The sequence below is a fragment of the Corvus brachyrhynchos genome, unplaced genomic scaffold (genome assembly GCF_000691975.1).
Source record: "Corvus brachyrhynchos isolate BGI_N302 unplaced genomic scaffold, ASM69197v1 scaffold223, whole genome shotgun sequence".
In the NCBI taxonomy this organism is placed as follows: Eukaryota; Metazoa; Chordata; class Aves; order Passeriformes; family Corvidae; genus Corvus; species Corvus brachyrhynchos.
In genome coordinates this window covers 6,054,455-6,073,166 of record NW_008237174.1, presented here as the reverse complement: position 1 = coordinate 6,073,166, position 18,712 = coordinate 6,054,455, and the positions used below count along the sequence as shown (strand labels likewise).

At 37.6% G+C, this 18,712-nt stretch overlaps 1 protein-coding gene across 1 annotated transcript in view; it reads left to right on the top strand.

Moving 5' to 3' along the window:
* Positions 1-240: 240 nt before the first annotated feature.
* Positions 241-18,712, top strand: part of FARSB (phenylalanyl-tRNA synthetase beta subunit) — a 36,713-nt gene continuing 18,241 nt past the window's right edge. The window contains exons 1-15 of the mRNA XM_017728727.1: positions 241-310; positions 850-944; positions 1,846-2,000; positions 2,517-2,589; positions 2,865-2,980; positions 3,417-3,567; positions 4,543-4,651; positions 6,891-6,961; positions 8,280-8,341; positions 8,428-8,479; positions 9,989-10,050; positions 10,451-10,658; positions 11,080-11,160; positions 14,072-14,164; positions 16,224-16,341. Coding sequence (XP_017584216.1) covers positions 241-310; positions 850-944; positions 1,846-2,000; positions 2,517-2,589; positions 2,865-2,980; positions 3,417-3,567; positions 4,543-4,651; positions 6,891-6,961; positions 8,280-8,341; positions 8,428-8,479; positions 9,989-10,050; positions 10,451-10,658; positions 11,080-11,160; positions 14,072-14,164; positions 16,224-16,341 — 1,516 coding nt within the window. The remainder of the gene's footprint in view (positions 311-849; positions 945-1,845; positions 2,001-2,516; positions 2,590-2,864; positions 2,981-3,416; positions 3,568-4,542; positions 4,652-6,890; positions 6,962-8,279; positions 8,342-8,427; positions 8,480-9,988; positions 10,051-10,450; positions 10,659-11,079; positions 11,161-14,071; positions 14,165-16,223; positions 16,342-18,712) is intronic.

Below are 18,712 nucleotides of genomic sequence, written 5' to 3'. Positions count from 1 at the left end.
GGCCGGGGCGAAGCCTTGAGCGCGCACGGTCCCGCCGGCCGCACCCTCCGCGCTCCGCGTGTCCCATGTCCCGGGGCTGCACTGGGACCCTCGGGGAAGCCCAGGCCTCAGTCCGCCGGTGGCTCCCCTGCCGCCTGCTCCTCCCCAGCCCATGGCACGCCAGGCACAGCCATGTGTTATCCCTGGCCCCTTCAGCCCATTGCCCCCACACGCACTGCTTGAGCCCGAATCTCTCGGGAAATGGCGGTTTCTGGTTGGAGTTTCACTGTCTGTTTTAGGATCTGGTTAAATCAAGAAGGAGAGAGAAGAGGTGGGAGAAGGCAAAGCGAGCAGTGAATAGCGTGGGTTTATTCAGTCCTTCCTTCCTGACTCAGGAAACAAATTTAATAACTGTTCGGCTGAAGCAGCATTGAGGGACGTGCAGTGGTTTAGACTAGGCAGGAGCTGTGGCTCTTCAGACAGCCCGGTGCAAATCTCCATTGTCAGATCAGGGCTGTGTTACTGACTTGTTACAACGCAGTTGATGCAACCTCTGTAGAACAACCTGACTGATTAGATAGGAGCAGTTGGCAGAAGCTGCCCAGTTATTCCCTCCTGTTTTCATTGTCTGTTCAGGCCAGAGTTGCTCTGACAAACGTGGCTGATGACCTGAACTCCAAGGCTCAGAAGCCCTCCCTTGTGACTGTAAGAATACCATATCAATAAATTGAATACGTACTAGAGAAGCTGCTACTCAGATGGAAATATAAGGAAAATTCTTTAAATTACTTTTTCCTTTTTTCTTTAAAATAGCATTTGTTATCTTGTTTGAAAACATTCCAAACACACACACACAAAATTAGGTCTGAGATCTGCTTATTAATCAAAATTCACCTTCTTCCTTCACAGCGGATGAAGAATTTGATGAGCTTTGTTTTGAGTTTGGTTTGGAGCTTGATGAAATTGTAAGTAACGTTTTTATTTGTTGCTTTCTATTTGGTAAGAGTTTGTATAGCGTTATTTCCAGCATATCCCCTGGTAGAGTGTTATAATGGACTGTACTAACACAGGTGTTTTGAATATGAAAAAAACTCCTCAGATATGCAAAAGTTACTGCCTTGGAAACAAGAGACTCCAAGATGGCATAGTGCTGTACTTTCTGGAGGTCAGCACTCCGTGCCACTTGATCTTCAGTCTCAGGCCCCTTTTTATTTAGCAGCATAAATATGGCCATAGACCACGTATTGATTATATTTTACAAGATCTGTTTGGTTTTGTTTGATATGCAGTCGTCTGTGCAATATCCACAAAAAATATATTTGTTCTGGACATTGTTAGCTGAGTTGTAACTAATTTATATTTAACGTTTTGATTTAGATTCTGTACTTGTGGAGATTTGCTAGCCCTGATAACTATCCATGCAAATCTTGTTCAAGTAGACCTGTTTTGGTTTTACCTTTTAATTTTAATTTATTGGCTTTTTAATGACATTTATCAAAAGACATCTGAACATCATATGTTATGCTTAATTTCAGAATAAACTTGATTATGACAAGTCATTTGCCAATCTATTGCCAAAAGTAAGGTCTCAGATCTCTCCTGGGATCTGACAGCCTGGAGGTTCTTGCTTCTCTAATCTCTTTTCTTAAAATTTTAATACTGAATTTTTCCTTTGGTACACTGTTTTACAGTTTCTGAGTTTGAGGTCTTATGTAATTTCTCATATTTGGTGTATCCATTTGCTGTATAGATGCAAATTACACTGTTAAACTTCTAATTAAAACAGTTTCTCCTGTCATATCACAGTCATACTCGTGTCAGCGTTAAGATATATCAGGTTAAAACCACATTTTTGCTTAATTTCAGACATCTGAGAAGGACATTATAAGTAAAGAAAAAGGTGAAGAAAAGGCAAAGGGTGCATCTGATGTCATTCTCTATAAAATTGATGTTCCTGCCAACCGTTATGATCTGCTTTGCCTGGAAGGATTGGTCCGAGGACTGCAGGTCTTTAAGGAAAGGTAAGGCAGAGTTGTGAGATTTCTTTGGCATTTGTTATTTGTTGAAATATGGGGCCATTTCTGGTCAGCAAACAGAACTTCCTACTTGCTTGGATTTGAGTATGATTTGATGTATAGATCAGATGCTTCAGATGTTCCTCCGGAGAGGATCTATTGCATAACTTTAAAAGACTAGACTAGAGTGCTATTGGGTTTTGGATCTGTTCTAAAAAGTTTTCAATTGCTATTCTATTTGAGACTTGTCCTCTGTAAAGAGCTTCTGCAGAGAAGCTTTCTGGTGATCCTTTGTAATAAATACCAAACCAAATAATTTATTTCACTTTTCTGCAATAACTTGTTGAGTTCTTCCTTTCTAGTTCAGTAATCTGTTTACCATCCCATAAAAAACAAGTTTTGCACAGTTAACTAATTACATGCCAAGAAACATTACCAAGAAAGTTTTCTACATATAATTGCTGCTACATTTCTAGAGTTTCCTGCATTTCAGCTACAGACTTACTTCTGTTGTTGTTTTAGGATAAATCTCCCTAGATATGAAAAGATAATACCAGCTGAGGGTGAAGGTCAGAGGCTGATTATCACTGAACAGGTAAAAGTGTTTACTGCACCTTTGTAAATGTATTGAGAGTTGCTGAAGCAGCAAGATCCATATCAGTATGATTTTGTAAGAGCAGTGAGACTGGAAATCTTGTGTGCAGAGCAAGAGCTAAAGAAATTTAAATATCTCTGCTCGTTGTGATCTATTCTTAGGAAAGAGGAGTGGGAGGAACAATAGACAAATTGTTTTGGGTGAACCTATTAGCAGATCAAATCAAAGTTTCAGATGCTCACTTGAAATGTGCATGCTGCTGTTGTAAATTGCAGACTGCCCAGATCCGGCCTCATGCTGTAGCTGCCGTCATCCGAAATATAACTTTTACCAAGGACCGTTACGACAGTTTCATTGACCTCCAAGAGAAACTGCACCAAAATATTTGCAGGTTAGTGCTCAAATTTAAAGTAGTGCATAGTGCCTGTGTATCTTTTTATCACATGATGAGACTGCACGTCCCCATTGCAGAGAGGTGTTACGGTTATGGCAAGGAAAATCTTCTCTAGCACCTCTCTTGATCCTTCTCATTTCTTTACCTGTTCTGTCTGCTGCTAATATTGTTCAGCATAAATAGCTGTTTTAGATCATGCAACAGCTCAGACAGAAGTGTTTAGCAACATTCCCATTGGATTTGTCTTGGCTAGTGTTGTAGTTTGTAATAATATTTATTAAAATGTTATTAGTGAAATAATTTCTAGGCTTCACAAAATTATCTGTCTACTTTTTCAGTAAGCTCTGTGAATGCATAGAAGTGTAAAGCATCATACTCTAAGAAACTCCAAGTATTACTAGTAAAAACATTATTTTGCCTTCTTTCTTTCTAGGAAAAGAGCGTTAGTAGCAATAGGTACCCATGACTTGGACACCATCTCGGGTCCATTTACTTTTACAGCCAAAGCACCTTCTGAAATTAAATTTAAGCCCTTGAATCAATCCAAGGAGTACACAGCCTCACAAATTATGGATCTGTATAGGGTAAGTGAGATTTTTCAGACTTGTTGCACTAAATGTAGGAAGATAAATTTCCAAGGCTAAATATCTCTCATAACCTTGCTATTAAAAGTTGTTCCTACAAATAAAACACAGTTATCTTCCGTAGCTTCACAGCCAGTGAACATTCCGTATTTTGCTTATCATGAGAAATGCATGGTAATATTTTATTTTCATTGTTTGTGAAAGATACATTTGGGGCTTAGAGCAACTCTTAGAATAGTGGGTTTGGTAGTAAGTTTCTGATTTATCAAGTAAAGTCTGGCACTGCTCCTGGCCCAGCATCCTGATGAAACCAGGCAAATGCTAGGAAAAGATTCTATCAGGTCTGATTTGACAGTGTTTTGTGGGCCAGTTCCAATGACAGTATTTGAAAATGCTACTATTTATCACTGTCATTACAATACACAGCTCTGCTGGAACACGTACTGGCCATAGAGACAAATCCTCAAGTATCTCTGACTAAAGAGTAAGAGAGCTCAGAAGCAAGAGAGACTAAAAGGAAATTTTTTGGTACAGGACATACCTATGTCATTAGAACAAATGTAAAATTTGAATCAAATTTAGGTATAAATGTGTCAGTATCCTGCAATTTATAACTAAAAGTATTGTAGTGCTAATTTTTATCACTTTTAAGTAGAGTTCCTGTAGAGTAAGGATATTGGCAATGTTTGTCTGCTGTGTTGAACAGGGGTGTCATTTGGACTGCATAGACTATGCATGTTTGAGAGAATCCTTAAATAATCTTCAGTACTTCTGAAGAAAACCAAAAATGCAGTTCTCTCATTTCAAGCTTTTCCTGCTGCTGGGAGCAAACACCCTTTGCTAGTAAAATACCTAATTCTAACCCAATTCTTCCCACCTTCAAAATTCCCCTTAATCACTCGGCAAAGGATTGTGGCTCTGTGGAAGTTCACCTGTGAGCTGAAGTGAAATTCAGGCTGTGCTTTGTTTCTCCAGACTGACAGCCACCTTCGGCACTATTTGCACCTGATTGAAAACAAGCCACGTTACCCTGTCATTTATGACAGCAATGGGGTTGTTCTGTCCATGCCACCAATCATCAATGGTAAGATTAATTTGTGACTGCTTTGTACTGTTACTGCTGTTTTGTGCGTGAATTCATGTCTGACAGAAACACTGATGTGTAATAGGGATTATTATGTTTTCTTAACTGATTCACTCACAATTTCATATAGTCTTCTTTCCTTCTTTCAGTTTAAAGGTAGTCACATTTTTGCTCCCTCCCTAGGCAGCTAGTGTTCCTTTTTCTCATCTTCATCAGAAGGATGTAAAAGTCCTACTGCAAACCTCTGCATTTAGCTTCTCATACCCTTCTGCAACTCAACGAAGTACCTTGTGACAGGAACTTCTGTTAGGAAAGCATTTTGTTTAGCTAGAAGAAGCCTGCAAGAGGTTATTTTGTAAACTGATAACTGTAACTGGTAACTGCAACTTTGTATTCCATTTTATGAGGTCACAGCAGGGAACTTACCAGCAATGTGAACTAGTTTTTATGGACCCTATTGCTATCACACAAGTGATTTCCCGAGAGTTTAATGGCTTAAAAATAATAAATTGGTCTAGACTTCTTTTGCATTGTTTCTAAACATGGGTTTCCTCTGAATGCAAAAGAAACTGTGGGTGATTTTTGAGAACTACATTTATTGAAGCCGTCTAATGGCATAACAAGAATTACTTCTTTAAGAAAGATATTTCGTTATACCTATATACTGAAATATATGTCAGGAATCAGTAAATTTTCCTACACTGACCAATGGATCTGCAGTGATAATCTCTTTGGATGTATGCTTCCTAATAGACCTTTATCCAGCTAACCCAAATCTTCTTAAAAGGCAGCTCAAACTCTCTGGCAGGAACTGGTAACAAAAACTGTTCTGAATTGAAGGTGGTGTCAACCACTGTGCCTGATCCTTCTTTGTTAGGCTCATTCCAGCTTGGGTGTGTTCCATGTATAAGCACAGCATATTGTTTATATTTTATCAATTAAAAAGGTTGAGCTAAATTTAGCACCCTCCTGTGCTTTAGAGAACAGTATCTAAGAGAGGCTTCCAGGTTAGAGGTCCTTTTTAAACAGATAGTGCAATGTAAACATCTGTATGGGTTGTTTGGATTATCTACAAGCACTGAAGTGAAGGGTTGTATTTGCTTTGAAGCAAGTCCAGAGATGCTGAATACATTCCATCAGCAAAGAGACACAGCACAGCTATAAGGGAGTACAAGATCCCTCAGTCCTGAGATCTCTGGTGCACCTACCTTCCAGTCTATCTGTGACCTAGTTTCTCAGATAGGAAACTAAACCAGAGAAGCTAAGTCAGGGTCAAACAAAGGAAGCAGGAATTCCCATGTATATCCAAATGCTTTCTTTTGCCTCTGGTGCGGTGCACGTTCATTAATGAATGGTGCAAGGAAAGGCAGAAAGGACAAAGAGGTTGGATTTGGCATGATCCCACAACAGTTCTAGGACTGTGCACACCCATTCCTGCATGATTCCCAGCAATGGAATTCACTCCAGGTGTGCACCGCCCATCCGTACCTAACAGGCAGAATGAGATCTCTGTACAGCTGCTCCAGATTGCTTGTGGCTTACTAACAAACCCCACTTTTGTAGGGAACCAGCTACTGGGGGACTTTGCATCCAGTTTTCAAAAGAGACACTAAAGAAAAATTTTGAGTGCACCAGGGATGCGCTTCAATGCGCACATCATAACTCCCAGTACACACAAAGCAAATTCATGCCTAGAAGAGACCCATAGAGGACCTAAATCACAACCGTAGAGCAACGTGTAGTGTATCAGCAGACAGTGTCAGGACATCACAAAATGGCTATTGATAGTCATTAGTCTAAATCACTTTTTTTAAAACCATTTCATTTATTCCTGCCCAAGGAAATGATACATCACACATCTGATGCAAATGTGAGACTAAACCGAGGGAAGATGGGTTGCTGTGGCAGTGCAGAGCCCTTTCCTAAACAGCAGATGGCCACTGTTCTGTTAGCTGGCTTTCCAGCTGAGTGCCAGGATACCTGTAGATGCCTGTCTCTTGCAGTGTAAAGCATAACCCAGTCAGAGTGTCTGTTCTGTCTTCTTCCTTTTATTTGATTCTTAAATTAAAAAATGAAAAGAACTGCTATTCTGCCAACAGCTCTGAATGTTGGTGCAGTAGACAGTGTTTTTTTTAAAGCTGTGGAAGATGACAGTGATCTTTCTAACACAAAATGAGTATCAGTGTTACTGCAATAAAACTAATATTTCTTAACATGTTTTTGTTTTCACATGTTTTAGGAGATCATACAAAAATAAGCCTAAATACCAGAAATGTGTTTATTGAATGTACAGGCACAGATATTACGAAGGTAAATCTTTCCAGCTTTTAATATGCATTAATATAATTGTTTTCCCTTTGGATAATAGAGCTCCAATACAAAGACCTACAACAACACAGCATTTCCTGTATGGAGCCAACCTTCCAATACAAAAGTTGTAGGACTGTGGAATTCCCTTGACACAGTTTCAGGCTTGCTCTATAGATAGCATTGTGTTTCCACTGAATTTTGATTTTACTGTATCTTTATGTTGACACTAAGTGTTCAGCTTGTATGAGAAAATAATTCAAGTAAATTAGAGACTGTTTGTCCTTGTCAAACACTTTTTCTAAATCTGAAAGACTTTGAAAAGAGTAAAATTTACTAAGACTGCCTGTTTTGGCAGAATACTCTTTGTAAAGATTCATTTTGTCTTCTACTGAAAATTTGGGCTGAGGGAAAAAAGTAAACAATTTTTCTACTTAGTTATCTTTTTCAAGCAGGGATGCTTTACAAATAATTGCTAAATTCAAGTCTTTCCGTATGCAAATTCTGTAACTCAAAGCTGAAGCATGAAAGCCTAGGAGTTATAATTTCCTGTTCTTGAATATAAGTTGTGCATTCATTGATAGTTTCCCAAAAGTGTGTAACTTGATGCTTAAGAGCAAAACTGCTTTTAACTTACCCTACTACATAATGACATGTTAACAACACAAATAAATTTACATGTTGGGAAGTGGCTTCTAAACAAACTAATAAATAACTGTTTCTTGCTAATGCTTGTCTTGATAGTAAAAATAAATATAGTGTTGTTCTGTTTACATGAAGGAAATTACACTGTTAGGCATCAAAAAAAAACCCTTTGTAGATTGAGACGTTCATCTGAATCTCATTATTATGTTCCATTATACTAATCTCTTAAAATATTAACAGTAAAACAAAAATAACCAAAAACCCAAGATTATTTGATAATGTATTGCTAAACAATGCACAGTCCTTCAACCTCTCCATTCTCACTTGAACTTTAGTAAAATGACTACTAAGACAGAGAGTTAGGAAGACCCAGCTCCAAATAGTAATAAACCCCCTGTGTTTCTAAAGAACAGAGTTTAGAAAAGATACACAATTCCTTCAGAACATTGAAAACCAAAGATTTTCAAGTTTTGCACAAATGTCTTCATCAGAAGGAATATGTTTTTTAAAATTCGATCTAGTGTTCTACACTGCTGGGAAATTGGTGATTATTAAATAGAATAGAATGAAGAGGGTGTAAGATGAGATATTTTCCCTGTTTCTTTGTTAAGATATTTTGTCTACTTGAACACAGTAGATGGCAGATTTCAATGTGATTTTTATGTTTGTTTTGTAGGCAAAAATTGTTCTTGATATTATAGTCACAATGTTCAGTGAATATTGTGAGAAGCCATTCACGTGAGTATAAATCTCCAGACAGAGAGACATTATATTTGGGCCATGTGTTAAAAACATTTTTACTTATATTTTTCTGTCTCTCTCAGTGTTGAAGCAGCAGAAGTGGTTTATCCCAATGGGAAGACCCACATCTATCCGGTAAGCACAGCATTAGGATATATCTGTGTCCTTAGGGAGAGGGCTTTATTTACACAAAGTCTAGTAAGAGTGACATTGTGGTTTTTTCCTGCAGTGGCAGCATGTGCTGGTTCTGGGGTGTAGTGTAAAGACCCAGCTTGGCACTCTCTCTGTATTAGTAGGTTGTGTATACACAACCCTCTGTATTGTGGGGTTAGAGCCTTCTCTAACCCCACAAAAAATAACTCCAGCTCCAGCTTCTCCTTGTCTAGGAAACTCATTCTGAAGCTCCACTGAATTATGATGAGGTTAAAAAGACACTATTATGGTTTAGAGTGCATGTGATAGGAACTCTTTCAGAAACAAGTAAAGATTGCAATCAAAGGTCATAATCTGTGTCTAAAGCTTTTAAAACCTACATGTTCCAAATCGGGAAAAATTAATGCAGGAAGAGGTCCTTCAGCCTTAAAGCCTATGGACAACTGAAATCAGCCTCAGCATAATGTACTTATCAGATCTGGAAGCTTTAATGCCCTTCAGTTAAAATAACCTTGTAACACTGCATTTTTCAGTCTTTCACTTTACAGACACCAACTATGTAAAGGTCTATAAGGCCGAATGTTGACTTCAGGTGCAGTTCAGAGCCCCAGACAGACCTCTTTGCAGTAATGGAGTCTTACATTTTTATTCTCTTAATAAGTATAAAGAAAGCAGTTCCTCCTGTTTCCTGAAAGTAACTGAAGACAGATCTGGTTGAGTTCATAAAATCGGATATATCAAGCAAGTACAGACTTTTTTTTGCTGAGAGGTTTTCTAGTGTCATTTTAGCTTTTTCTTTTCACAATGTCAGTTTTAATCACCAGAGGAAAGATGTAAAATCCTGAAAAGATAGCCAACAAAATAGAAATTTCTCCAGTAACCTAAGCAGCTTCCCTAGATAAAATAGAGAAAAAAAAATCCCCAAAGTTTCAGATGCTATGGTTTTTAAGCATTTGTATATCAATAAGTTTAGAAACACATGAAATACTTATATACATACAAAATAACTTCCTTAAATATGTTGCACACTTGCTAAGTAAAATACTGGAAGGTATTTGTGTGCCAATAAAGAAATAGAAAGTTTTCTTTCTTTTTCATCCTAAAAGTCATTTGATCTGTACAAGACCGTGAGATCTCATGCATGACCATTCTGTGCTTTAGGGCTTTGACTTAGGATGAACTGGTCACCAGAAACTTTCAGTGACTCTGTTGCTCGCATATATCAGAAATTATCGGAAGTTTCAATAATGGGGATTTCATGCTGCATTCACCCTTCCAGCTTAACCAAGAACAGCTTTTGCATCACATACTAGAGTATATTTTCAACAATCCTGTTAACTTTAGAATGCTAAATTTAGTCTAATATTCCACATTTGTCTTCTGTGGGTGTCATTTTAGTATAGCAATTAGAAGCTAGATTACTAAGACTGAATCCTCTTAGGTAGAAATGGAGGCACGGTGTATGCTTAAAATCTTTGTCTTTTTTTTTAGGAGCTGGCTTATCGAACAGAGAAGGTGAAACCTGAATACATTAACAAGAAAATAGGAATCAGGTGGGTTACTGCTAATGAAAACATAGTTTATGTTAACCATGACAAAGGTACTAGAAGACATTGATTATTGCATTGTTTTAAAAATGTTTAGACTATGTGATTTTTTTTAATTTATCAAAAATTCAGGGGTTATCTTGGGTAATTAGATCGACTCTAATTCTTCCCCTGCTTTCAGGGAATGATTCTTCACGGCTTCACACAACTGTTATGAAGAAAAATGGCCATCTCATGAGTGAGAATCTGAGCTGGTTCTGTTTGAATGCTAAGACTGTGTACAGTCCATAAAGCACTTGCAGATTCTTCAGGATATGAGGCAATGCAGAAGGAACATTGATTACTTTACAAAGCCAGTCAATACAGTGCAAAATCCATAAATTACCACTCTCTTGTTTTGTTTCAGGGAAACTCCATCAAGCCTGGCAAAGCTGCTGACTAGGATGTGTTTGAAGTCACACGTCACAGGGAATGGGAACCATATAGAGGTTGAAATCCCTCCTACCAGAGCAGACATTATCCATGCCTGTGATATCGTAGAAGATGCAGCAATAGCTTATGGTTATAACAACATTCAGATGGTGATTCCGAAAACGTACACCATAGCTAATCAAGTAAGATTGCCCCTTCAAATGAATGCTCTGTTGTCAGTAAATGACTGCTGCATGCCAGAAGGGCTTTGGGGAAAACAGAACCTAGGAATTAAATATTTTGACATGCTTTGCCTTGAGAAGTATTTACCATGGATGGGATACAAAACAGATGCCCCACTGATTTGAATAAGCCTAAGACCAGTGGTTGCTGGTACTTGAAAAAAGACAGGGTTTAAGTAGGGAGCCCGTACTAAATCTCTAACTGGGAGATTCATTTCCTCAGGCAAGCCTAAGGGCAGCTGGCTAATGCTTTCAAAAATTTTAAGCACATGAGCATTCCCTCCTTAGTGAATTCACCATCATGTAACAGGCAGAACCACCTCAGGAAAGAATAGCAAAATGCTTTTAGATGGAAGCTGAAAACTGTTTTGTTTCATTTTAGCTCCCCCTCAATAAGCTCGCAGAACTTCTGAGACTGGACTTGGCAGCTGCTGGATTCACTGAAGCACTCACTTTTGCCCTGGTATATTACATTGATTTCATGTTCTTTTCAGTCGCATGTTGGAACAGTGATGCAATCAAAACTGCAGAGGATGGTCTGAGGATATGTTGTATAAACGTACCAGTATCACCCAGTACTGTTTTGGCAGCTGATTGCTTACTAGGGCTTTGGAATCATAGTATAGTATTTGGTGAGTTTGTAGGTCAGAAAAATGAAATGAGTCACTGTTAATGTGGCATTTAGTTCTAAGTATAGAGAAGGAAATAACTACTGAAGAAGACTGGTTTTAGTTTAACTTGACAGGATGAAATTGTAAGATAGCAAATCTCTCTCAAGACTTTGGTCACCAGATGTGAAATTCATCATAGTTCAATAATCTGGAAAACCAACATGAACATTTAGTACTTGCTGGTGGGTATTACTACAGTGTATTGAGATTTCCCTGGTTCTATATTTTTCTTTAGTATAGTCACTTGCCCACGGTTCCTTGCATTAGATAATTCAGTCTGCAAAGAGTTTATTTTAAGAATACCCATTAAAAAGCTACAATTCACGGACCCTAAGGGGACATCCTCTGTAAATGTCACCACAGGTAGGGTTTTGAATATAGGTAACAAGTAGATAGATAGATAAAAATTGTATATTTTTTATCTACATTTGTTATCGCTGGTTTTAGGTATTATTACAGCCATGCCAATAGTCTTTGACCAAAAATTAGGACTCTGCAGCAGCAAGTGCCACTCTTGTTCTAACAGCTGACATAATTTGTACTGTGGAAATTATACAACAGGGTTGTTGTGCTACAATAGAATGTATGGTAGGAAACATCTTTATCATGGCCACTTGCTTATACCCTTTAGCTGTGAACTGGATCAGAGAACCTGTCAGAGATCTACGATTAAAACCAAAAAAGTTAAGTACGCTCCCATGCCTTCCAAACGTGTAAGGTAACTGTCCATACGTGGAGACTGGCATAGTCAGCTATTGAAAATATATTACACATTTTTAAAAATCCTTTCTATTGCAAGATCTGCTCAAAGCCTTTGCCTAAATGTCCAATTTGTGTACATTTTAGCATATGGGGAGCTACCATCACATAGTCTATTAAAATCTCTGTGGAATTTCTCAACTTCTTCCTGAACCTAAAAACTTACTAGATGGCCAGAGGTAAAAATCCTTCAAAGTACACAATCTCCTAAAAGAGAGAATGATCTGCTCACAGATTATTTTTTTGATAATTTACTCAAATATTTTAAGATGCAGCATTTCAGGCTCCTAAAACACTTCTGGTAGTTGAAAAGTTCAGCTATTGCTATCAAATTTGGTAATATAAATGGACTAAATAAAATTTTAATACCTTCAGATTTCACAGAGCTTCAAAAGCAAAATTTGGTCTCATTCTGAAAAATATATTCCAATTTTAATATTTGGTTATTAACTCATTTATATAACCAGGACAATAAGTAGTATTACCTCTTGCAGTGCTAATATCTGACAGAGGTATTCAGACCTGTGGTAGTACCATGTTGAAGAAATAATTCATGTAATCAAACTTATAAAGTTTTTCCTTACTCTTAATACAGTTCGTTTTTTTCAGCACCAAATAGGTAATATGCTTGAAACATTTAATATATTACATTGCTACAACTGAGAACCTTTATGAGCTGCAACAGCAGAATTTTTGAAGGTCATGCAGTGTATCATGATATCACATTTCATATTTTTTTTCTGCTGTGGCAGGATGAAACCCACAGCCTGCTGTGTCCCCGGCACTTTATTAAAACACCAGTGTGAGGCTTATGACTATGATAACTATAATTTAGGCTACAATTCTGTACCCCAGTGTTATATGACAAACACTGCTTATATATTTATGCACTCAGTCTGTTTCTTGGTTAGAGCCCCAAATTACCCTTGTACACAATAACGTTGCCTTCTGTGAGGAGCTCCAGTTTAGCCAGAATGCATTTAGTTAAATCACAGTAACATGCTGTAGTTCAGATACACATCTGAAAACTGTTTAACACAGTTCTCTCCTCCTAAGTTCAGCATTCCGTGTGTTATTTGGAATTTTTTTGTTATTCAATAATCAACTTTTTCAGATGGTATCATTTGCTCATGTTTCTCACAGTTAGTCTATCAACATACCTTTTGTGTGCTGCCAGTGCAAAGGGAACACTTCTGGGAGACTGTAGTACACAAGCAAATCCTCAATTACATGCCTAGTCTGCTACTGGTTTCCTTATTACTCTTAATAAAGTTGTAAATTCTGGAAATCTGAGTGTGGATCTTAGACGGAGCATCTATTGCAGTATGCGCACAGACATTGGCTGAGCCTGATAAAGTGAATGCATATTGTTTTACTGACCAGCTTAAAAATACACCTTTAGAATAGGGGCTTTAAAAACATTCCAACCCCAACACATGAGCAAACTACAAGAATCTTACGCAGCTCTGAAAATTGAAGGCTTGGCCATATGACCTGTTTTTCATAGACAGTGCTTTACTTTCTGGAAGTTTCCCTCAAGGGATTGTCTTACTTTGTGTGAAAGAACAGATACCAGTCCCTTTACAAGTGCTATTTTCAGAACAAAATACTTCACCCACTGCAAGTCAGGGTGTGGAATCTGAGCCTGATTTTAAAATAAATGACAGCAGTCCGTGACAGAAGCCTAAATAGGCACTAGCTTTTTTTTTTTTTTTAAACCCAGCTTTATTTTGGTTAGTAATTAACATTTGTAAATAAATCTGTTTGCCTACTTAGTCTTAAGACTAGGGCTTGATTTGTGTTACGAGTGTTACACGTGAGAGCATATATTATGGGACAGTGCTACAATTCCATTATTCATTCTTGATATCAAATTTCATCATTGGCTTACTGTCTTTTTAAAATAAACTACTTGACCTTGATGGGTTTTTGTCTCATTTTCAGTGTTCTCAAGAAGATATTGCAGATAAACTTGGCATGGATATCTCTGCAACAAACGCTGTGCACATAGCAAACCCCAAAACGGCAGAATTTCAGGTGAGATCATTCATATCTTGAAAGCAATATTGTCATGGATTCTATATTTAAAAAGGAGGGAAAGGAACCTACACGAAATAAAATTTATAAACTATAAGCTCCATTTCCTGCATTAAAGAGCTTGTGTATATTTGTGTGCTGAACATGTCATCTGCTGTTTCTCCTTCACTGAGAAATCTCTCTTCCAGTGTGAAATACTATCAGCTTTTCAAGAAAGCAAAGTACCATGCTCTGTGTGGCACAATGTGGCAAAATTGAGCAGTCTTACTGCAGGAAATCCCAGATGGTTGATCAACTGCCTCATCTAGAAAACCTATTCAACATAAAAGGAACTATTAGACTTGGCAATCCCTAAACTTTCTGAGCTTTGAGTAGAAAACATTTGGGTTGGGTTTTTTTTATTATTGATCATTGTTACTCTTGGTTTGGTTTTTTTTTTTCAATTCTGTGGTGCTCTTGAAGTATTTTAATACCCCTTTCTAGATCATTTGATCTTAGCTAGAGCAGAAAGTGAGAGCTCAAGTATGGTATTCTCAACAATTCTGAAAATAGCGAAGAGTGCACCCATAAGTTTTGTATTTCAAGAGTGCTGTTTTGCTTTTTTTAATATGCTTTCTTTAGTGTACAAGGAAGGTAAATTTAGAGGGCCTTTTCTTTCTTTCTAGCCTAAGAAATACAAATGTAAACTCACTTCAGAAAGGTTTTGAAAAGTTTCAGAAGTCTGTGGGCTATTAATATTTTGTGATTTGTGGGTTTTTTCACTTAAGCTCTTCAGTACATCTGATTTGTCTGAGCTTCTAAAATACCATTCTACATCTTATCTCTAGTATTGATGACAGTCTTCTGCTGCTCTGAGATTCAAGAACAGAATTTTTGCACACCTTTTACTTGGTACCACAAATAAGCGGTTGTGCAAGACACTGTTGGAACCTGTTTAGACCATTACAGATTACAGCAAGCAGTATAGAATGTACCACCAACAAACAATAGAGTGTGACCAAAAAGAGAAAACATGGCAGCCCTTCTAGCCAGATACAATTTCAGACTCCTGTTCTTGCAAGATGGCAGGCCTCTGCCGTTGCAACGCTCCTAAGCAGGGTTATTACTGGATGGAAAATTCCTTGTGGCAAAAATAGCTTCAATCTTTTAAAATCTATAGGCCTCCCTGAACATTGGGAAGGATCGCTGTTTGTGAGGCACTATAAACTTTCAGCTTTAGATGGTAGCTGTGATGAGATTCTCAGGATGGCTCTCCCCATCCCCTGTCCTCTGCCAGCAAGGGTGGCAAGGTGATGCCAGGGACCGTTTTACACTGAATGTGCAGCTGGAACTGTTCATGGGTTATGAAAAGTAGGATAAATAGACAGAAATGCTGCATGACCAAGCATAAGAAGTAACTGTGGCTGAGCAAATGATGACTTTTAACTTGCAGTCAAGGAGCAGACAGTCACTGCCACCCCTCTTACATTAGATTTACTGAATCAGACTCTTCTAGTCTGACAAATAAAAAAGGTGCAATTCAAAGGAAGTGTTTGAATGGAAAACACAGGAAACATTACTGTTCTTACAGATACTTTCACAGGTGTGATTGTCTCTTGCTTGGTTCTTTGAACACATTTTCTATAGATTTCAGGTTGCCCATGACTTAATGTTACATAGTATTTTCCTGTAGTATAAAGATAACATTTTAGATAACACTTAATATTTCCCAAACTGCACTTAGAATTTGCCTTTTGTATGTGTGAGTAAATTTATGTGAATTTTTTTCACTTTCTGTATTATTTTTCTACCTGCACTGCAATTCAAGCACCTGTGAAATGGTATGGGTTCTTAAGCTCACATAGAAACTCTCTGAGAAAATGCAGTATATAGAACATGGAGAGAATGTACATTTCCATGTTTAATAATTCTCAGTCAAAGTTGCTTAAACATAAGAGATAAGTGCAGTATTTGCACTTGACTACTTTTAAACTCTTGTTACAAATGGACAAAAAAAAAAAACAAACCACGAGATATTTTTGAAGGTATTTGATTTGCAACATCTCTGTTTGTCCTGCAGGTGGCACGTACAACCCTCCTTCCTGGGCTGCTGAAAACTATTGCTGCCAACAGAAAGATGCCCTTGCCTCTCAAACTCTTTGAGCTTTCTGACATTGTAGTAAAAGATCCTAATACAGGTAAGAAGAGAAGGTTCCTCAGAATCTTTGATAATGGAAATACATTTACATACCAAATGGTAATAGTAAGTAAATCTGTATTTCCTTAAAAATAGACATTTCCATAATAATAGTCATTCCATACTACACTGGGATTTTTTATTAATGTGCACAGCACAAGATTTAAGAGCTTGGTGTAACAGGCTGGATTTTAGAGTGGCTGGAAACGTGGTTTATTTTAGATACTCTCTCAAAAGTGCAAGAATAGGCATCTAAATTTTCCTTAAAATCTGTCACAGATACTGAAAATCTGCAAGGATAAACACATGACAATGTTGCACCAAAAAACAACCTGATTTAAAGTGCTTCTGTTGATGTGCCTATTTTTCTTGCTCTTAATCTAGTGCTCCTTTGTATTCTTATCAGGAATGTAATTGATATTCTTATTGGGGAAGTAACCTATGAGAGAAACTACCTGTTGGTAGTGTTTCCAAGTAGCACAAACCTTGGAAAGCAGAAATACCAAAGGCATGCTGCTGTTACAGTTCCAGAGCCTGTTTAGACCACTGCAGTCTCAGTGATGTGCAGGGCCGTGCCAGCTGTAAAGCAGAATGTCTCGAGCCTGGGAAGAGCAGCTTTTATTTATAGGCAGATTCTATCCCAGAAAACAGTTATTCGGAGGAAGATTTTGGGGTCAGCGTGTCTCAACGTGAATCCCTTTTCCATCATCTTTAAACAAGATTGTTTGTATTTGTTCTCCCAAATTATTTTCTGGGAAGCTGATAACCAGTACAAAGAATGAGATTGATAGCAGAGATAGAGGGTAGAGAATGGGGCAAGTCTGTGTAAAAAACTGTATCCGTAAATAAAAAGCTCCACAGTATAAAATTTCCTCTCTCATTAGTAAAAATAATAGCCTTATCTTTCCACTTGATCCAGCTATGCTAAGAAAGCGTGGCTGCCTTGGAATTGTTCTGTAGCCTTAATTGTTGTACGTGAAACAGCCAAAGCAGTTTGTTCATTTTGCAAAAGCTTCAGTGAAATCCTTCCTGTGTTTTGGGGCCTCTTTGCACTGATTTCACTGTACATTGATCAAAATTTTAAATTACCTTTATCTGGAAAAATATGTCACAGTAAAACAAACTGTAAAAATGGATTTTTAAATGTTAAAAATTTGCCTAAATTTTACTGATTCATTTCTTTCTCTAGGGTATGTTGAGGGAAAAGGAGTGCACAAGGTACAACTTTTGGGAAGAGTTGCAATTCTCAATGGAGTTTTTCCTCTCAGTAAAAAAGCTGACATTACTTCAAATTCAGTGGTAGAAATGGTTCTGTTGTTTCATTATCTGGTTTCAGATTTTAGTGGTTGTGTTTAAAGTATCTGGGATCTGCAAAACAAAGGTTTATACAAGGCATAAACAAAATGGCAAGTAAATTGCTTTGTTGATGAATTTAATTTGTAGATTACCTTTTTTCCTTTTTGAAGGAAAAAAGAGCCTTGCCAAGCAAAACAAGCAGTTTTAGCAAACCATGTAGGCTCTTTTTTTATTAAATGCAGACAGTTTAGTGGTGCAGCTCATTCCTTGTTGGGCATGCAGTTAGCTAGAATGCAAAAGACGTGGAACAGATGGCAGAATAGCATCAGCATTCTTCAGAACCAAGAGTGGGGCTGTTTATCTTGGACTAAGGAGCACATTTACTCTGGCATTATAAAATTTGTGAGTTAAATTGTTACTTTTATTCCATGTGTGTCGAGTGTAGCTCTTGAAAGCTTTCATTTATGTGGATGGCTGCTTAACAGTTTTATAAAGAATGATTTTGTGGTGTATGTCATTTTGATGGGAATCATTGTAACAGACAAAGACTTCTAAGGCAGCAGCTTTGTGCTCTCTGCTCTTGGGCAGCCCTCTCATGGACTGAGCACTTACAGACTGTGAACAGTATCTGGAATGGGTTTTAATGGTATGTTTAGAATAACTACTGTCTTTCCCAAATTGACTTCCAAAATTAAACTTGCCTAATAACCATTTTGAAGGGGGGGGCTGGAGGCAGAGAAAGGCAACTGCAAACTGAAAAATATGGGGTTGTCCTCACATATGGAATGAGATTTCCTGCACAAGGCTTATGTCATCAGACTGACTTAATTTAATTTTATTATTTCATGATTTTGGCATGCAGAATTTCCAATTAATAATTTCAAAAGTATGGGTCAAAAGAGTACTGACATTAACTCTATTTTAAATGGCATCTTGCAGTCATCCATGTGTGAATGAACCTAGGTCTTTAAAACACACTGGGTTTTAATAAAGCACCTTCTTACACAGAACTTTTGCTTACCAAGGTGAACTGAACATACTTCTCTTCAGACTTATCTGGCAGAAAGGTTTGATAT